Raw genomic sequence first — 21564 nt, 5'->3', positions numbered from 1 at the left:
ACTGTCCTCCAGTGGGGGGGTGCAAACAAGGATCATCTGGTCACTTTGGCAAGCAGGGGGAAAAAAGAAAATTCCAGTTTAGAGGTTATATCGTGGCTAATTAGAAAAAAAAAATACTGCTTCTCCAAATTCAGCGTAAATTTTATTCAAGAAAGTCTTATTCTGTGAGTAACAATCTTGCTCTTTATATAAGCTTATAATAGGTCCACCTGAGAGTAAAGCTCCACATATTAACGGTATTGTGCAAACACCCCAGAAACAAATTACAGTCTAAAGATGAGTGGCATAGGATCAGAAGGGACACAAGGTCATGGGGAGGTTGGGTGACCAACTTGTAGTAACTCAGTTGGTCAATGGCAGAGTTGGTATAGGCACTCTTGCTTTGTAACCCAGTGCCTAAGCTACAGGCATCTGTGCTGAATACTATTGCTATGAATAATGACTTTTTCCAAAGAGATGGGTTTGATTTCCATAATTTTAGAAGACTTGCGAAATCCTTCTTTGGGAGTAATGTAATAAGTTTTTAAAATAACACTGTTGGTAAACCGGAAACTTAATCTCTTGAGTCCTCAGTTGTGTAAATAAAGTACTCAGCTTGAAAGCTTTGATCTTTGTCTTTATCAAAACGATTTACAGCATTGTCATTGGTTTCTGCATCTAGATATGCTTGGATGGGAATCGCTTCTATAGCCATGCAATGTGAATTCAGTTGAGAACCCAGAATGGCTTTCTACCTCAGTGCTGGTATTAGTGATTCTGTTGTTGAAGTTGATGTGATCTGTGAAGGGGAATATGGGACCTTCGGGGATCCAGTGGACTCTTTTTTGTTAAGCATTGTGACTTCTGGGCCTGGTAGAATGGGGACTCAAACTCAATCATACTCTGTGGTGCTGCTCAAAGATTCTGATGATCAGACTTTGCAGTTTCTGCACTGAAAATCCTTCAGTCAGTGGGTTTGTGGGGAAAATGAAGGTGCTATGCTAGTCCCTGTGTCAGAGTACCATGGAAACAGATGTTTGCTGTTTTTCTTTCTAGACTGAACAGCAGTACTGTTAGACATCATGTGTTTAAATGTAAACACCAAGTCAATCTGTATCTCTGCAGGGCAGAACTCTCCTCTTTGACCCATCAGTCATCAGTGTTGGGCTTATCTGGGTCTATGCTCTGTAACAGTGAGCTGGACCTGGAAGGGGTTAAGGTCATGCTACATGCTGCCTTCATCTGAAATAAGTGCAGAGCTGAGATCTTAACCCCTTCAAGTTCTGCTTGCAGAGCAATTTTTTCTTGGCAGCAAAGTGAGTAACTGATATGAGAAAGTATAATGCACACCTGGCTGTAAGCCCTGGCACTAGCAATAGAAGCTAGTTTCAGGATAGCACAGGCAATGGCCTATCTACCTTATCTGAACCACACAAAGGTGGAAGTTCAGATGGGTGGCTGGTTATTTAGCATCCTACTAGGAGAGTTACTAAGAGAAGCTTTGCTGGGGCTCAGTTCTGCACACTGTTCAATTCTGGGCCTGAATTACTTGGCTTATGCTCAGCCGTCCACTTTCAGGCTGTTAGTATTAACACAAACACAACTCCCTCTGGGAGGGCCTTTCACTGCATGGACATTGTGCTCCAGCACTTGTTGGAGGAAGCTTCCAGAGCCCTTCGATGACCACAAAAACTATTGTCAAGGAAATTAGGCAGCTTTTAACTGGCTCGTAGTTTGATTGTCTAGGTTCATATTTGTCTTTGGGATTGTGAGCGCTGACTCCATAACTGCCTCATTGAATGTGCAAGTAATGGTTCTTGATGCCTTGTATTTGTTTGTTTGGAGTTGTTTTTCCCCCTGCAGCTGTGTGGTGTATCTGGTAGCTTTTGAAGAGACTAAATGGTGTTTGCAGCCTAAGTGGGTTTTGCTTTTTATCTTTGTAGATGCTGGCCAAAGCAAGTGCCGATTAGAGAGAACTCAAGCACTGGAACAGGCAAAGAAACCCCAGGAAGCAGTCTTCATCCCAGAATGCAATGAGGATGGATCATTCACACAGGTAAAACTTTTATTGGCTTTCTCCAGCCAGGCTCCCAGTGGCTGCAGGACATTCACTATTAAGGCATGAGCCAAGTGATGATAGCAGCATGGATACTCTGACTCAGTGACTTAGGTGAAAGTGTTGAGAGCTGGGGACTTGTTAAACAAACTGGAAGCTCTTGATTCCATAATGGCATCCACCTCCAATGTAGCGCAGAAACAAAATGACATCAACCTCCAGTATAGCACAGAAACAAAAACAAGCTGCAGGGGAGGTCAATTTTTCCCTGAAGATGAGCTGCAAAGAGAACTGTGGCTCACACAGAACAGGGTGGACCAAGCTTATGCTGCTGTTATCTGTGCTTTGTCTATCCCAGCCAAAGAGTGGTCTATTGAGCCTCTTACCTCTGCAGGGTACTTAGTAGTGCAGACTCCTGTTTCCTGTTCTATGCGCTGTTGCGGTTTGGGGGTCTGGCAGAGGTGATGAGATTGCTTTGTTTGGGTTTTTGATTCTTCACTATCTACTTGCTGGAACTAAGTGATGTGCTGGGGTTGCAGACTGTTTCATAATGCTGCTTCTCTTCAGAAGCAATTATCTCAGACAGCACTAGCAGAGGAGCCTTATGGTTTGTTGGTCTTTATCTGTGAAAAAGGAATAGTCGGTCCTGGCCACTGAGCATCCTTCAGAAATAGTTGGACTGGGAGAGGTCCTACAGAATTACAGAAAAGTTGAAGTAGTTATAGCAAAAAGAAAGCCCTCATGAAGGAGACTGAGAGGAAGAGTAGTTTGCCAAGGCAAGGTGGAAATGAAGAGTGATACTTGGTTCTGTTACCACTAGCGTATTTGAGTAGTGTCTCAGGGCTAACTGAACTGGGTGTTAAGAATGGCTCGTGTGCAGTTCCCTAGCAGGCAGGAGGGGTACGCTGTCTGCTCAGTTTGGCATATGTCTCAAAAATCAAAATCCTGCAACCCTGATGACCTCTACTTTGTGAACTTAGGTAAATCACACAACTTTTTTGCCTTAGCTTCCCTATATCTAGCACTGCTCTGGAGATCTTGTGCCTCAGAAATTTTAGGATTCATTACTTATTGTTTGCAATGTCTTTTGAAGGTAAAAAAAAAATCCAAAATATAATCAATATTGGCTTCAAAAAGATGAGAAAGACAAAGCTTTGGGGTTGGTTCAAACACTTTGTGCTGCCTGGGGGAAGAGGAGAGGAAAGATATTTTTTTTGTGATAACCCACCAAAAATTTTTATTCTCGCTCTCAGCCTTACCCTCCCATTATCTGGTGTGTGGGAGTTCTTATTTTGTTTTTTAATGGTGAAGTGGGAAAAGTTATCCATCCTGCCAGCTTTGCATAATTCTTTGGAGCAGCATCATATCTGTGTACGGTGTGGACCGTCTTGGGAAGGTGGGGGTAAGAGGGAAGGTGGCTGCAGTTTCTTGCAGTCTAACTACACTCTCAACTGTTGAAATCTGATTTTGTGTAGAGCTGCTCAGGTTGTGTTGGCACTGGAGGGGAATACTCAAAACCTAGCACAGTGGGCCAACTAAGTGTTCCATGTTAAACTCTATGGTTCAAAAAAAGAAAAGGGGAAAGGAAAGCTGACTTTCCAATTTGTCATCTGTCCATCAACCTCCTAGAGTAAAGTAGGGGTTGCAGGTAACACTTTTATCCTAATAAGCAGGACTGAGAGTGCAGTTGATAAACCTGTCTGAAACAAAGCCTTATTTGGAAGGTTGGTACCAGTGTCTATATTGCAAAGCAGTTGCTGGGACTCTTTTCTGCACATTCCCTGGCCAGTGTGTGTTGCCAGTGAAGGGGCAGCATGAAACTGCTTACAAAAATTGTGTGTTTTCAGCTGGCAGCCGAGTGATATTTCACATTCTTCGGTTCAGTCCTATCTGTGAACACTGAAATGCTTTTGTTTTACCTGGCATGAGGAAGGAAGCCTCTGATCCCTTTGTAGCTGGAATTAACTGAAATTCATATCATTCCTTGGATTGTAAAAATACCCTGTGTTCCACATACCTCAGGAACCAGCTTAATCATTTATATTGCAGCATTTTAAGGTTATTGTCCCTGCATAAGATGTGAATGAAAAACAGTGTCCAAGGAAGCTAGCTGGTTTCAACCTGCGTTTGAGAGAAATATTTCCTCTAGCTTCTGGTCCCAATTAATTAAACTTTGATTTTAAAAGGATGTATGAAAACTAGAATTTTGGTGAACAGTCTAAACAGTTTTTGCTTCCAGCAACTCCTGAATAGATCACAGCTGGTGGAAATGGCCTTGATACTGCATCTCTTGTGCAGAGAATTAGCAACCCCAGGAAGCTGTGTAGGCCAGTTCTTGAAGTCCCTGAGGCCTTGCTGAAGTTGGCTCTGAACTGTTATTAGTTTATTCTGGTTCACTACTCAGAGTTGCTCCATCCAAACTACAAAATCTCTGTTAGGAAGTCCAGAACAGAGTGGCATCTCAAAGTTTCTAGGAGAAATAACCCACCATGCTCTTCAACCTTAAATTCCCAACCCATCAAGAATCTAAGCAGATGCATATGCTTCAGCATATACATTGTATGTAGAGTTGGCTAGGGAAATTTTTGCAACAACTTCCTGTGTAACTTTTGTTCTACCCAAAATATTCCTTCAAGAAAAGCTCTGATCAGAGGGGAAACAATGATGCATGCATAATTTTGAATATCAAATGTCTTAATTGTTACAGCACTCACTCAAGATGTGGATGACTTGCTTTCAGGTCTTGAGCTGAGCCTCAAGGTGCATACGCAGTAGATGTTCAGGTCCACATCATTGTCCTTGCCATCAGACTTCAAAAGGTCAGGGTTTTTGTCTAATTAGTTGTTGGAAATGCTTTATAGTTTTGCAGGAGTGGAAAAACACAAACCGTGCAGGTTTGGGAGCTGCATTTGGTAGTGATAACTGTACGTTCACAAAACCTGCTTGGGCTTAACTAGATTGAACTGTTGCTTTTGTGGTTTATCATCTTGATTAGAAGCTAAATTGCAATCACTACGGGTTAACACTGAAAGCAGCACTAAGTGAGGCTGTTCCTCTGAAAGCAACTCAAGTCTGCCCTTTTCAGCTCCTGGAATTGCATGCAGTACAAAACTGAATTTGGGGCTGGATCCACTGCAAATTGGATGGGCTGGAGAGAACAGCTGCTCTGCTGTTCTGTGACCAGCAGCATGTGCTGCATGGGGCTGTGGCTGCAGAGGGGAGACCGTGCTCACCTTATCTCCTCCTATGTCCCTGCAGAGCAACTGGCTCTGAGACCCAACAGTTAGATGTAGTAACAAGGGTGAAAGGGAGGAGGGCCTGAAAGGAAAGACCTTGGTTTGGCTTGCATTTAAACTCTGCATTAGAGAGACATCCTGTGTGTCTTAAACACTTGTATAATCTGTCTTTTTTTCATTGTCTGTAAAACTGGACCAAAAAAGTGTTGCCATTGATTCTATTGCTTGGATGGCCAGTTTTCCTAGCCACGGGTAGTTGTAATGGGTTTTCTGTACTGCATGAAGAGGACACACCTGTCAATTCACTGGTTTTCATAACTTTCTATGCACCAAGTCTGCTGCTTTCCTTATTCTGCAAGTTTGTGTATTGCAAAGATCTTATCAAATCCCTTTTTAGCACTGCTTACACATAAAAATGTGGCATGGATTGCAGCATGGAAGAGGTGGTGGCATTGCAGGTATGATGGGATGACTGTAAATGGGAGCAGACCTGATGAATTGCTCTGGAATTGCTATTTCTTTGTATTTCAGTCTGTGTGGAATATTACTTCCTATAACAAAAGTTTTCTGCACTTAGCCCACAGTAATATAAGCACACAGATAAAATTTGAGTTATTCACAGAATAAGAATGTTTGTTTGATAGGAGTAATTTGACTTGTGTAACTGAGGTCACATAGTGTTGTGCAAAACTGGACATGACTAAAACCAGTTTCTCTTCCCAAGACTTGCTCTCTCCTTTTTGCTGTTATGCTGTATTTTGCATAAATGCCATTCCCTTTCCATGCTGAACTTAACCTGCTGTGATCTGTTCTTCATAAACAACAGGCTCTATTGGGTAATCTGCACACTTTCTTTTGCTGCCTAGTGCCATTGGGCTTGTTGCCATGGGCTGAGAGAGACTTGCATTCTTCATATTTTCCCCCCAAGCAGTTTTGTAGAAAAGCTTGCTGAGGTTTTAAACGGGATCCATTTCAGACAGATTAATATGAACATGAATGTTAACCCTGCTTTGGGGGTGTAGGCTTGTGGGGCTTTTTGTGGTGTCTTGCTATTTGCTGCCACCTTCCACTGTCTAGCTGTGGTTTCTTTTCCTTGTAAGTCTTCATACAAGTGGCTAAGAGCAAGACTCCTGGAGAGTTTCTTTGACTTTAGGGCTCTCAAAACTGCAGCTGCTGGCGCAGTTATGATGTAGCACTGAGATTTCTCTTAAACTGAGTGCATCAGTCAAACCTGTTGTCTTGTGATGGGATCGGTGAGTGGGCTGACTTTGTCAGAGCAGTTTAACATGATCACATAGCTTTCAGAGCGCTCCCACATCTGGTAATACAAATATCTTTGGAAAGAGCAATCTATATTATGGTCCGTAGCAATAGTTTGCAAATTGTAATGCATGTACAAAGTACAGCTTTCTCTTAAGTCCCACAAACAGACCCCTTTCTACACAAGTGGGGAATGCGCTCTTTCAGTCTTCAGTGTGACCTCATGATCCAAGTCTGTTCCTCTGCGTTGGTTAGTGTAGCATGATGCTGGGCAGAACTACAAACTCATTCCTTAATGCAGCACAGTGCTGCGGGGCACTGTGTAGACACGTCCCGCATTCCCTGGATGCTGTCTATTATTCCATTATTCAGAGCTCATACTCTAGCAATACTAAGCTCTCAAGGACTTAACCTCTCCTTTCAAAAGGAAAGAACCACAGTCTGTCTTGCTAGATTAAAGAAACTTTCTTCATAAAGAGTCTGTGCTTTAATTAGTAGAAGGTTCTGGCTTTTTTTATTTAAAGATATCCCTTCTATAGAAACCTGTAGCTTGACCTCTCTGAATACTGCTCTGCAGATTTGTCTGCTACTTAACGCACTTGCTTTCTTCCTGCAGCTCTCATTGTGTTTCTCATTTGTATATTGAGCTAAAGATAACCCATGGATGGCTAAAGAGGTAGCAACTTTGATTATATATGGTATTTTTGCAAAGAAGTACCAGTCAAGAGAGCAAAGGAATAGATTCCTAAAGCAGGAGTGGACATCCTTAAAGGAAAGCGACAATGTAAGATCATTCTTAACTTGAAAGGGTCGTATTCTGTGTCAGAAGCAGAATGCCTCTCTTGAGGATCCATCTGCTGAGCTAAAACTGGTGTCTGTGTCAGTGTGTGTTGGGAATGCCCTTGATTGTGGCTAAGATTCTTTTGCCGCAAATCACTTCTTTCCCTGGTTGTATGAATAGTCAAATTCCTGTGGAACAAGCATTTCTTGAATGGTGCATGGACTTTAGGGAGGTAGCTGCTGCATAAAGCCCTGGTAGGAATATTTGTCTGCACAACATCATTTGGGAAGAATTAAACGTGAGCAGGGAACAGAAAAGGTGACAAGAATAATTTAAGGGGTTGCAGTCCCAAGGAAGTTCAAACTTAAGATGCAGACTGATTCATAGCTCCCTAAAATTGTCTGTACAGGCAAGACAGGCTTCTCGTAATAGTCAGTTGACTCTTAATCTAGCAGAAAGTATGACAACATCCGGTGTCTAAGCAGTACTGCAGTACACTTAGAACAGAGGCATCACCACTTAGAGCTAGGATAAATAGCCATCAGGCCAGTGTGCTGATTGTACACCACTAACTTGGGTTCAGAGGACTTTCCAGATGAGTTTCAGTGGCTTGAACAAAAGGAAGGCTTGATTAAAGAATTGCTTCCGTTCTCTGGGTCAGACCAGATGACCTACTGGCTTGGAACAATTTCTTTAGCTGTTTTTACAGTGTTTACAAGGAGCACCTGGGTGCAAGCCAGGGTTTGGAGCCTTGCCTTATGCTGTGAGTGTGGGCGGTAGCTCTGCTGCCTCCTCTCACCCTCAGCAGTGCCATTCAAAAACTGGAAGTGTTTTCTCTTTCATAGAAGTACTGCTTTGAATGCAGAAGGAATGTTTTTCTTCCCCTGTCCCCTCCATTCTGGAAGGAGCCAGGAAATGTTTGTCTGATCTGTTATGGGATAGGAATCGGTTACCAAATTCTTCATCTGAACTGTGGTGAAAGGCTAGTCTGAGCGTTGCTCTACCTGTGCTCAGCCCAGTGCTCGTCCAAGGCACTCTCGAGCCTCTTACAGCAAACTTCTGCTTTCTATAACTCTGTAGAGACTGGTTTCAGCCATCACAGAATTACTGCTTTGTCCCTGTTCTCTCCCTCATACACGGGTATGCAATTTCTCTCCCACTTCCAGTTTATCTTTTAGAAACGCCACCTTGATCCTCCTTTGTCAGGTGACTGAAAAGGGATGCTGCTGCTTGCTTGTTGAGAAGCTGTGACTGCTTGGGAATCTGATTCAGGCATTGCCAGTGAGATACTGAAGAAACCCAAACAGTGGCTTCTTTTTCCCTCTCAGGAAATTAAGAGTCAGAGTCGTCTGCCAGTGGCTACACTTGCAAAGTTTTCATATTGTAATGAACTCAGGTGTTTATTCATGGGACCAGTGGCGAGTATGTTAGCTCCTGTTCGATTTCACCCTTTTTGATGGCAGGGGGGGCGTAGAGGAGCTGCTGCTACACTCTTGGTTTGGGCAATGGTGGCAGAGCAGTTTTTGTTGGGTTTGTCCCTTATGCTTCTCGCCCTTCAGTTGAGGCACAGTTGAGATGGCATCTCTCTTATCCCTGAAAAACAGGAACAGTGTCTTGCATGAGGAAGGGATCCAGGTGCTTGCAGGGCTTTAAACTGCAGTTTGATTTTTTTTTTTTTTTAAAGTATAGCTGTTAATGAGGAATCTGTTGGAAGACCTCAAATGATCTGCAGGTTTATTTATCGGATTTCCTGTTATATAACTAAAATGTTCAGCTGTTGGACAACTGTATGTTAACTTGAGATGTCAAATTCCATAATGTGCCTGTCCAGCAGTAATGAGTGTTCTGTAGCTGCAGCTTGGCTACCAATCAAGCTTGTTTTCTGTATGAAATTGATGTGTTTTCTCTGATACAATGCTTAGCTTTAGAAGAGTGAGAACCAAAAAAACTCAAATGCTTTTTCTAACATGTGTTTTGGTAGAGGCCAAATTAACTCAGTAACTGAAAATAGATCAGTGCTGTAAACAAATGTCACTTTTACACAGTTACTCTTCTGATTATAACAGTACTTAAAAGTCTTGCTACTGTAGAAGTAGGATTAGAATGAGGTTGAATTTCAGGTAGAAGATTTAAATGGAATTTAGGAACAAAACCTCAAACCTAAGATAATTGGTAATGCATTGGAAAAAATTAAAGTATAAACCTGAATTTTTAAGATGTCTTACTATAGTTGCTGGGGAATAGTTGACACTTTACAGAGTTTGCATTTACACAGAGTGTTTAGAAATGGTACCGGATCAGCTATTGCCTTTACATTTTTTTTAAGTGCCATAGCACTGCTGTGTAACTGAAAAGTGTACCAGTTTTGTTTTTCCCCAGCCTTTAAGCTGCAAACTCTAGACTGTAGGCCACTGTTATGACACCTAAATATGCTGAGATCTGGTCATGTATCAAGGTGAAAGGTAGCATCTCTCAACATGATGACATTCAGGAAAGCCAACTGCAGTGATTTTTGAGGCTTGTGAAGTCTGTTCTTCATGGGTAGTTGTCTGGCCTTTAGAATAAGGGCTGAGATGTCATTGCTGCTATCATCGGTAGTAGGGAAGTCCTTTGGTGCTGCAGTAGAACATATGGTTATGAAAGTGCTGTCAATCTGAGGTTTATTTCTTTTTCTTTTTTTCTAATGGAAGCAAGGGGAAGAAAGGGTCATGGAATACCAGTCCAAGGAAGACCAGCATTCATTAGTTTACTTATAAAATCACTTTGCTTTTATGAATGTAATGTGCTTGGCTTGCATAAGTGTGTACATGTAATTGGTAGGTCTTCATTGAGACAAGTTGCTTCACGTGCTCTTTAATACATCTATCCTAAATTTATGTCAATACACTTTTTTGGATTCCTGCCATGTAGTTATTTTCTGAAGGCTTGGCTAAAGGACTATCAAGTCATTGACGCTTGAATCTTTTAAATGCTGGGTACACTGAATTTTTTTCTGTAATGCAACATGGAATGGTGTTGCTCTATGAATTCAAGACTCTGTCCTGGAATTTGGCTTCATCTCTGGGTAAGATTATTTTTTTTTTTTTACAATTAATGCTCAGATGTAAAGACAGCTTCTTGTGCTGTTGGGAATGCAATAATGTGTTTGTGATCAACAAAGATAAACACTAAACACAAACTCAAGCAGTTCCATCACACTCATTTTGAATGTGCAATTGATAAGACTGAGCGATGAGCAATAAGAAATATTTTGCAAGTTGATTATTGCTAATTATATTCATAGTGCTTTTGAGTAATTTGCAATCAATTTTGTGGTATATTGAGAGAATAAAAATGAAAGTGTGCAGAAGCAGTGACAGTGACTCTAGTAGCATGGATGTGAGATTGATATTACTGTTGCTTTTGGCTGCTAAAAGTGAATTTGCTTGAGGTAAAATGATTGATTTGCACTTTAGTAAAACCCAAGATAAACACATGGTACTGCTATAATTGTTCTTAGATCATGTTTTATGTGATACTCGAAGCCTTTTAAAAAGACTTAAGTCTGTGAACAAACTCCCCTACCTTAGGGAATCGGAGCCAGCTGTCAGCAAGGGGGGATGACTGGTTTAGCTGTGAAGGATCCCTAATAAAGGGAATGGTACAAACACCTCATCACTCTTTTCTCTTCTGTGTGGAAAGGACTGGAATGGGAAATCGGCCTCAATGAACTTCGGAAAAAGAGAGAGTGAACAGAATTGAATTTACAAGTCAAATTAAAAGGCAGTTGCTAAAGTGTTCTCATTTTGTGGCTTTTTTTTTTTTTTCAGAAATGTATTGAAGGAGCCATTCCTAACTTTAAGTAATGTAGGCATTTCTATTCCATTTCAAGATGCTGGAAGTACCGATGTGCACACTCAGCCACAACTGAAAGTGTGTTTGATAGAAAGTTTGATAGATTCCAAAACAAATTTGGAATCTGTTAGTATTTACACAGATGTCTGTATGATGATCACTTTTGTCTCAAGGGAAGTCAAAGGCAACCTAAATTTCATTCAAATGCTGACCACTCTGAAAACTGAGGCAAAGGCTGTAATTAGTTTTAAGCTGGATGAAACTAGTGCCACTGAACTAGTATCTGCATAGGTGTTACTAGTTGCTAAGACCATGCTGCTAGATCAGGATTTATCTGTTCTGACTTGAGGTCTACATCTGAACTAGTCATTCTGGTGTCCTGCCATGGCGAAGGAAGGAACTGTGCAATTCTAGATGTTCACTTCAGAAGTAGAGCTTTAAAATTAAGTGAGATGAATCTTATGCTGAGTACCTTTTGGTTCATTAGAGCCTTCATCAAATGTTCTTAAGTCCTTGTCAGTACATGAAGAGCAAGCATGTTGGATCTTGCTCCTACTGCCTAGGTTGACATAGTAACAGGAGAGAGCTTAAATCTGTCTGGAGAAGTTTTGTTAACATAGCAAGTCAGTGTTGCATTTTTCCAGCCATGTTTACTGAACAAAATACTCTCAAAACACCCACAGATGCTGTCCTCAAGCAGTAGCTGTGGAATTGGGCTAGGGTGGCCTTTCCACATCCCAGCTGTGATGCAGTGGGACAACTAGTTAATGATAAATAATAACTGGGATTTAGCAGAGGGTGGAGTGAGCTGAGACACAACTGCTACATCCTCAAACTGAAGTGTTCTCAACTGACTACTTGTAACTACTTTTGCTTCCTGAATTGTGGCTAAAGGAGTAGGAGAAATAACTTTTTTTTTTGGGGGGGGCGGGAGAGGGGAAAGAAAAGATAACAATATGAAAGACACTCTTGTGACCTCCTCATTCTGAAGTGTGTTTGTGATGCACCTGGGTTGGGACTTCCACTAAGATGCTGGATTATAATAAGTGGTGGGTGATAGAGTGAGAAATGAAATGCCTGCTCTTTGTTTTATTAAACAGGTGCAGTGCCATACCTACACTGGATACTGCTGGTGTGTGACACCTGATGGCAAGCCTATTAGCGGCTCTTCTGTACAGAACAAAACTCCTGTATGTTCAGGTACTGTGGGAGCAGCTTCAACAAATAATAATTTGATAACCAAAGGGGGTTGGGGAGAATGTGTCCCGTTCAGAACGCTTAATCTTTTCCGGTGACTTGGCGAGTTTACCCAATTTAGCACTGCAGTTGTGCTTGTATCTCCCTGTGTGCTTGGTGGCATTTGGAAGCTGCAAGAGAGCTTGGACTGTGGCATGCCCATTCTACAGTTAGGGTGCAGACACTCCTGCAAGGCTCACTGAGAAAAAACACTAAGGTAACAGCCTGTGGTAGCCAAGGCACAAGTCACAGTGTTGCTGTGTACACCAAAACCAAAGATTGCTGCAACAGATGGGATAACTTTTTTCTCCTGTGAGATGTATTTTAAAGAAGTGGTTCTCAGGCTGTATTGAGTGGGCCATGGAGTCATTTTGTCTGCAGAGTGACCTCAGTTAAAAGTTTGATCAGGTAGTTATGTGAGAAACTGGTAGTTGTTGACTACTGGCACCCAAATCTGGGGTCCTGCTGTTCTAATGGATTTGGGTCTTCTGATCATGTTGCTCAGTTCCAGAATCCCTGTATTTGTGTCATGGGGCTGGACAGCACTGGGCTCACAAGAGGGAGGTCCAGAGATGGGTTTAAGTCACATGCTTGTGGGCTCTCAGCCTGAGACTGCTCTGTTGCCCTATGGTTTACTGGGCCCAAATCCATCATTTTCTCTACTTAAAACAGAATGATGTTTGTTTTCTTTTGTCTTTTTTTCTCCCCACCATTCAATATGACAGCCCACGACTCAAGTGAGATGAGGTTGGGCTCTAGATTTTCATATGGCCCTGCAGTGTTTGCCCCTTGGATGCAAGCACAACAGCAGTCAAACTTTTTTTTAATCCTTCTCACCTTATTCAGTGTCCTCTTGGCTGTAGGGTGTTTTGTGGTAATAAGCAAACACGGTGACTTGCATGAGGGTTTGAATTGAGTGGGAGAACTGTCTGGGAAGCAGTGAGTCAATGTAGCTTGAGGGAATGCTTGATGTTTCACAGGTATGTGGAAAGAAAATAACATTAATATGTTTTTATGTAAGGTGAAATGCTACAGTAATTTCGCTTAGAATATGACTTTCTTCCATCATTCCCACTATATGGTTTTGGTAGGCCAAGTTTTAGAGTTTTTCTGTTCTGTTTATTTAGTCTTAAGCTATTTATAGAATTGTGTTACCAGGAAAGTAAAGGCATGGTGTACTGTAGGACACAGATGTTAGGGCTATGTTGACTAATATTGGGTATATGCTTCCTACTTGTAATTCAACAGTAGATCTGTGATGAGCTGATCTGAAAATGAAAGTGCCTGGGCAATAGATTTTATGTTTAGAGTTTGTCTTGACCAGGCTCTTGGGCCTGTCAGAGCTGCCTCCTTTGGAGCTGACTTTTGATCCATGTTCCCTGAAGGATCAATAATCACTGGAACTGTTTAGTAATGGTGCATGGAAGAATCAGTTTCCTGGGTATAAAGCTGCTCAAAAAGGGTGGTGGGGGGGGGAAGCTTGTCTTAAACACTTTAATGGATTTGTTCAAAAAACTTTGTTTAACAGTTCAAGTTTTAGTGGAAAACTATGTGATGAAGCACTAAAGCAAACTGCAGAAACAAGTGTAGAATCATATATATTATGTGAAGATCTAAGTTATATTAAAAAACCCAAGATGTGTTGTATTAAAGTGTGTGCTGGATCTTATTCAGTGTCCCTTTTCAAACAGATGGGGATGTTCAAGGGTTGCTTGCTTGAAATCCATTTTCTGCAAATTGTCCCACTTAATCCCTTTCCTTTAGAATACTGCCCCTTGCATTCCCTGCACACTCTCCTCACCTGTTTTTGATTTGTTCTTTCTGACACTTGCAAACAAAAGAAGGGACTCTTATTGATCTTTCCTTCTTGCCCTTGGATTTATTCCAGGTTTCTTACTAGCACACTGTTCTGCTGAGCTCTTTCAAATCAGTGGATCCAGCTACTAAAGATTTCTTGTTTACCTGCATCTGGATTTAACATCTTAATGCATAAAACTTCCTTATGCTGTCCCAGTTGGTTGAAGCCACAGGCTCTCTGAATCCTAAACTGAGCTGTTGGCAAGTAAAACAGACACTTTGTGGGTTGAAGTATTGACTGTATTAATGCGACATATGTTCTGTGGGATCATGCAGCATCTAAATAGATGTCTTTTTCTTTTTTCTGTCCCCTGTAGGTTCTGTAACTGATAAACCATCAAGCCAGGGTAATTCGGGAAGGAAAGGTGAGTGGAGTCCTGTGCTTCAGCAACTTGTTTTCTAATAGCAGCTGCCCAGCCAAGTCCCTTGAGATAACTCAGAACCTGGGTTCCTAACCAACTTGGTGTGTGGGAGGCTTATGTGCCTTTAGACCTCTTCCTTCAGCAGGAGGAATAAGATGACAGTCTGTTTGTGCACCACCCGGTGGAGTAGAAAATGGTGTGCTCTGCTTCGTGCTCATCGACTGAGATGTAGTACATGAAAGCAGATCTTCCCAAAGGGGCAGCCGGCACAGAATAACCTCTGCTAGTTTGCTTCAAAGTCAACTACTGAGCATTTCTCAGTAAAACCCCCAGAGATAAGGAAGGCTATCAATATGACTCGCACACTGGGAGTCAGGAGTACCAATGTCATGGCTGTGGCTTTATATGCATTGAAAGGTGGGTTGTTTGTGTGTGTGTGTGTTTTTTTTTTTTTTTTTTTTTTAAACAGAGCATAAAGCTCTCTGGAGCAGCACTGGATTAAACCCTTGCTGTGCTTGGAAACCTCATTCTTGTGTGTATTAGGTGATGTTCTTCCTTCTTTACACTTTCTTCAATCCTTGCCTTTCCTGAGCCAGGCACTAGATGTGTCATTGTTCTATGTATATTCGTAGCCTTTCTCTGTGTCCTCTGATTTGCATTCATTGAAATAGTCTTGGGACAGGTGACCACTGAAGTGTACATTGATGAGCAGTCAAGTTTGTCTTTAGGACTTCTCCACACCCTGATTTTTCAACATTTCTCCCTTCTAGCCCCATTCAGAGTCAACTTTTGAGTTTGTCTCCTTACTACAGGAAAACAGCGTGGAATGCATCCTCATTGAAGGCTGTTTCCTGGGAGAAGTTCCTGTTTTGATACTTGAAGAATGATTTTTACTGTTGACTCTCTAAACCAATTATTCCTGACACTTCAAAATGCAGGAAGATACCTTGATGCTAACAGTTTAATTTGAAGAACATCTTCCATGCTGAGACTGTCAATCTAGTCCTGAAAACACTTAACAGGAATTATAGGTTGCTGTGTTCAGAGCAGTGATGCATTTTGAGCATATCTGCTCCCCGGTCTATTGGTTGTATATAGTATCTTAGGAAGAAGAGATAAGAAAGATATAAGGAAAACTCCTTAGTTAAGACTGAATGCTGAAGCCTACTTCTTTTAGATAAGGATATGTCTCTGTAAAACTGTAGTTACATGTTAATGTATAACCAGCACCTGAACACATTGTTATCATTCTGTTAATGCAATTGTTGCTAGTCTAGCCTGAAGTCCAAGCAGATTAAGTAGTTCTTGAAATCTGCATTATTTCTGAGTGGGGGTTGTTTGTAGGCCTCCTACCTGAGTAGTCCTGGTTCCAATTCTTCTAGAATTGGAAGCAGCTGACATAGAATTTCATAAGAAACAGGAGCAAAAGGGGAAAACATCTGAACTTGTTTTTTCCACTTCACTTCCTTTATTAACTGAGAGGTTGGAACATGCAGAAAGAGAACTGTAAATGGAATGAATTAATCTAAAATTTGTAATATAAATTGATTCTCCTTGGTGCTGCCTGTGGCATCCTGTTTCAAGAATGGTACACTTGGTCACGTGGCTGCAGAAACATCCTGTGCAGTAGCTGTTGTGGTTCGGACTGGCAGGCCCAAACCAGGACAGCTGTCAAGAAAAGAAAGATGTTTCCTTTTGGTGCCAGCATATTTCAAGCAATCATGTAAAGTTTATCCCCTCCAATTCTGTATCTGTTCATATCTGTTGGAAGCCCCCAGACAAGCCACTTTGGCTTTTCTCCATCATATTAGAAAAATACTTGTGAGCAATTATTAAATAGGTCTTTTAAAATCAAGAGGGCTTTTAGAAGCTGAAATAATTTGGTTTAAAATCTGATAGACAGCATTACTTTTTCAGCTAGTGATGAATGCCTAATCTAAAAATGAATTTGGCTTTCTTATCGGTGTTTTTTCTTGACTTAATTACCTTGATTCAAAATTCCAGTATTGTGTCCTGTTGTCAGGAAGTTGGAACCAAGAACAGTCTGGCTTTCTTGAAGCAAGGTGGTTGCTGTAGGTCTGGCTTCTCTAAAATCTGGTGCCTAGCCAGCATGCATGTAACCATCCATTCTAGCTGAGCGTTCAGACTCTTCTGCAAAGGTTGCCATTTGCAAGAAGACAAAAAGGGCAGGATGTGTTCAACAGGAACTGGGTCAGTGATGACCTTTTCTGTTATAGACACACGTACTGGAAACTTCTGACATCACTTTGGACAACTTCCATCTGACTCGGGAGCTTTTGGACTTGTCCGATTACACAGCAGACTCCTCTCTCCATTGCTGGATGAGGGTCTCTGAGTCAAAGAACACTATCTGGCACAGAATAGGCACTTTCAGGAGGAAAAAGAATAGCTAAGACTCAAAAGTGATTTCTTTTGTCCATTCATACAGGAATGTAAAATATGGAGCTAATAAACTTTGTGTGATGCTGGTGCCTTTCAGGTCTTCAGGGCAAAATAGCTTTTTGGATGGAGGCTGCTCTGCCTTAAACAGTGCAGTTGGGTAGGCTTAAGCTGTTGGGTAATAGATGAAGACTTTACTAGCATATTAGCTCTCCTTCAGAAGAGACAAATTAATGTTGGAAAAAGTCTGGTTATCAGTAACTCTTTTCTTCAAATGTTTTGGCTTCTCTTTCATCCTGTTTAGCCCTAATTTCTGAGGGTCGATAGGTAGGATGGAGAAGATGTGATTCCACTCACAGGCTCTGTCACTACTGTTGAAAACAATGAAATGGCTTTATGGTCATGTGGCTTGGCATGTAGTTCCAGAAGTGGCTCTGTGGAGCTTTCTGCAGAGAACAGGCAAGAGTGCTGTCAAGAAACCTTTTTTATTTTTAAATACCATGTTCTGGTTGCCCATGTTTACATTGCCGCTATTGCGGTATGATGCAATACCAGTTACTCATACACTTTGTGTAAGGTAATTTAAATCAAATTAAAATGGCACCAGGCATAATTTTAAAATAGGACATATTGATTTATTCTGTATCCGAGAAGTGCTCTGTTGCTGGAAGGCAGAGCAGACCAGGGCCTGGGGAGATGGAGGCATGAGGTGGAATGGAAACCCAGGTTCTCCAGGCTCAGTGTGTGGACACTTCAGCTCAGACATTTACCACTGTTCATTCTGTGCTGAATTCAGCCTGCAAGTGAAGAGCAAGTTTCCAGGACCTTTGTCAGGGAATGTAGTTATTCTTGGGTGGGATTAAAATATCCAGAACCTGCAGATTGCTGTTGCTGTAATTCCGTATTCCAACTTGGAGCTTGTACAATCCTTTCTCATAAGGAGCTTCTTGCACTAATTTACTCCAGTTGCTGCTTAGTTTGAAAGGCCTGAGAGACTTGGAAGATGCACGCTGTCCCCTAGAGGGCTGGATCTCCCCACTCTCTCCCACTGGGAGGCTGTTAATGTTTTAAGAAGCAGTGAAAGGCAGCCTTGGAGCCAACGTGACTGGATTTCTTCCCTGCCTAAAGAATGCAGAACGTTCCTTTCCAGCCAAAGGGAAATTGTGCCACACGTTTGAAATAAAACAAGCGAACACGAAACAAAACAAAACTTTATTTTCTTTATCTGAGGAATGCTGGGGCTTTATGAGCGCAAAGCTACAGATTTGGCATATTGTAACCATGAGTAGTGTCTCTCGCAGTCATGAAGCAGGCTTTAAAAAGTAGGCTGGTCAGGAGATAGAGGGATGTAAAAAGCAGCCATGTCATATCTTATCTCCATAAAGTCAACTTGGTCTTCCTTTTTAAAACTGGAAACTGTGTGAATTGGAAATAAAAGTGGAGAGATTGGAAATGAGTGAAGAAAATCCAAGTGGGGATACTGGTTTGTTAGTGGTTGTTAATTGTCCTGGACACTGTTTGAGAGGTGTTGATACCATTTTTAAATCCACTGAGTGAAGGAAATAGGAAAGGAGGCTTGGTTCTATAATCTGGGATTAAAAGATAATGCAAGTACAGGGTAAATATGGGCTGGATAAATTGTCAGTGTCAGTCATAAAGAGTCTTGAGTGGTATGACCTTCCTTTTTCTTTCATAAAGTCTCTAGCAGTGCATAAGATTCCAGGCCTGTTTTGACTTGCTTTGTTTCTCTACTGTAAAAAATGGCAATAGCATCTGCAATTCTTTGAACCTGGGACAGGTACAGCGATGTTGGTGAAATGTAAGCTGTGATGGCCCCACAGAAGGCGAAGCCTGGGTTGAGCTCATTTTACACTTACTGTCTTACATGTAGACAGGACTCTTGTATGGAGCTGCGAAAAACTTTGCCCAATGAGTTTGCAACCTACAAGAAAACACTGAAGCAATTTGAGGAACCTAAGATGAGCAACTTAAAATTCCTGTCAATTATACATCTAGAATTTGGTTCCTTTTTGTGGGTTTACCTGCAAGACGTGGACTTCAAGGCAGGCTTCATTGCAGGGAAATTCTCTACTGCAGTTGTGGGCAAGTTGGCCCATCCTGTGGCTCTCTTCCTGCTGATTTCCAAGAGTCTCACCTCTAGAAAATGTTAATGGCCTAGTTGTGCAGCCAGTAGACTGAGCAATTTGAATCAGTAATGAGCCATTAGAGTCAGTAATTAGACGGAGCAGCAAAGGGTGAAGGCTCTCCTCAGGCAAACCCAAGTGGAGGACAGCTTGTGCTGATGTAAATTAATGGAACCATTTGTACACGGGGACCTGAAAGCTTTGTCTGCTGGTGGTAAGAAGTCAGGTGCAGCTGGCACCAATTCACCTGCTGTCTGCTTGCAGGGAGGGGAGCATGCTGCTTCCACAGTGGTTAGTATGTCTCAGAAGAAAGATAACATCTTGATAGAAATGTCAAGTTGAAATGTGGCCAAAACCTGAAACCAGGACTTTGGTCTGTACCTTCTCTAGTTCTTTCTGGATTCAACTGGGTTCTGATCAAACCTGAAACAGAGCTGTGCTATTACACAAACCAAGCTTCAAGTGCCCAATTATTCCTGTTTCTCCAATCTCGTAAATACTGAGAAAATGCTTTGTGAAGTCTTTAGCAGTTTGTGGAGGGTACAGGAAAGATAGAGAAATATTGTATGGCCTTCATCAGTAAGTGAAAGAAATAAGTTTACTGGGGCACTATGAAGTCAAGTGATAGTTCTAGCTGGTAACACCATCTTATGATTAATTTCTTGCAGAACATTGGCTGGTACAAAGTTTGCAGTGCTACCCAAACAGTTCTGGATCCTTTGTTACATGTTTATTTTTAAATATACTAGTTTGAGTCTGGATGAAGGAGGATTTTCATGCAAAAATTGCTTTCTGAACTGTTTAACTTTTTGTTACACAATATTCCTAGACCAGGGCTGACATGTTTCTGTCAGGCCTTTTCTGGGTAAAATATACATGTGTACACAAAGTGTGTGCATACAATTTGATTCTGGACAGAGCTGCATGTGTAGTGTAGCTGTGGGGAAAGCCAGACTGTGCTATGTATATATAACAAGTCTGCTTCCTGAAAGCAGCACATCTGCTGTGTGTGCTATGTGAATGCTCCAAGTCCTCTGGATGTGCAAAAGCTTAACTTGTCCTACCACACACTGATGGTTTCTCAGTCTACCCTGATAAAATTTAACAGGGGGCAGGAAATCATCTCTAAGGGAAACATGAATGTGTTCTGCTTTTCATGAAACTGGGATAAAAACTCAGGTAACCCAGAAGTAACTGGGAGAGATAAGTGCAGCAAAAAGACTGTCCTGCAAAGGCCTGAGTGGGCAGTGAATAAAAAATTTATGTAAACTTGTAGCACATAAGACTCTAGTTAGCTTATATTTATATTTGAGTGAACTTAGCAGTGGAATTGAAGTTTGCTTCTCTATTATAAAAATAGTTCTGTAAAAAATACCATTACTTCAATCAGTAGGTTTGCCAGTTTGTAGATATTCAGAATTCTGCCTGGTTCCTATTGCTATCCCTATACAGTACATAATCAACAAAATTGTTTATTAAATTCCAGTCAAATGTAATTGTAGAAAGCAAGTGAATTTCACAGGCATGGCAGATTGTAGTTGGCCAATATTACAGATTTTATAAGATAGAGAACCCAGCTTTTGACTGGGAGATGTGATCAGTTTTTGTGAGAACAGAGGAATGTAATTTTACAATACTGTGTATACTGGATCACTTTTCCAGAGTAGAGCATTGGTCTAAGAAACAATTAGATACATCTCATAAATCAAACAGATTTTTGAAATATTAAGGTCTAGAAGAAAAATTCAACCTCAAATTTGCTACATAAACAGTAGAATTAAAAACAATCCTTTTGGGTCCCCACATCACTGACTTGTCTGAAATTGTTTGGTTTTCATCAAGATATTTTTTGTGGGCCTCAGAACATATGTATCAAATTTGAGGCTGAAGAAAGTTTCATTGGCAAGTTTAAGCGAAGACAAATTCTGTTTTAAAGTATATTTTGTTTGATATAATGCAAGAATTCTGCTTTCATCTATTAAGCAACAGTTCTAACTGTAAGTTAGTCTATATAATATGACTTAATAAAACTGTAGTTTACAAGTGTTATTATAGCAATCTACAGACTACTCATGTCTGTAATGTCTTAAGGACAGCTGTAAAGGTTTTTAAATGATTAAGTCATAGTATTGAGCAGACTGGTGAGTAGATCTAATAAGCAGACTAACAATTGGTTAAGCAACATCTGTTAAGGTATTATTAACTGTTTATGTGCTATACACAGATTTCTGGTGTCTGACCAATTGCAGCTTGCAGAGAAATGGAATAGTTCTGGGGTCTGTGGGTTGTTTTTGTCATTTAAATACTTCATAGCTATGTGGCCTCAACACCTTTTCTTTTTTAAAGAGTAGTTAAAACAATTCTTCCCATGCTCTTTGAGTGTCTGGATCAGCATGTCAAAATGTTACACTATTGTGCT

At 41.2% G+C, this 21564-nt stretch overlaps 1 protein-coding gene across 1 annotated transcript in view; it reads left to right on the top strand.

The window, feature by feature from the left end:
• The window catches only part of SMOC1 (SPARC related modular calcium binding 1), a gene marked incomplete at its 5' end in the record, with an annotated part of 130009 nt that overhangs the window by 48516 nt on the left and 59929 nt on the right, over window positions 1-21564 (top strand). Inside the window, 3 exons of the mRNA XM_082485732.1 lie at window positions 1923-2035; window positions 12247-12346; window positions 14557-14604. Coding sequence (XP_082341858.1) covers window positions 1923-2035; window positions 12247-12346; window positions 14557-14604 — 261 coding nt within the window. The remainder of the gene's footprint in view (window positions 1-1922; window positions 2036-12246; window positions 12347-14556; window positions 14605-21564) is intronic.

The sequence above is a fragment of the Vanellus vanellus genome (genome assembly GCF_965231255.1).
Source record: "Vanellus vanellus genome assembly, chromosome: 6".
NCBI lineage: Eukaryota > Metazoa > Chordata > Aves > Charadriiformes > Charadriidae > Vanellus > Vanellus vanellus.
Note: the sequence above shows the minus strand (reverse complement) of the source record. Positions and strands in the feature narration are given on the sequence as shown.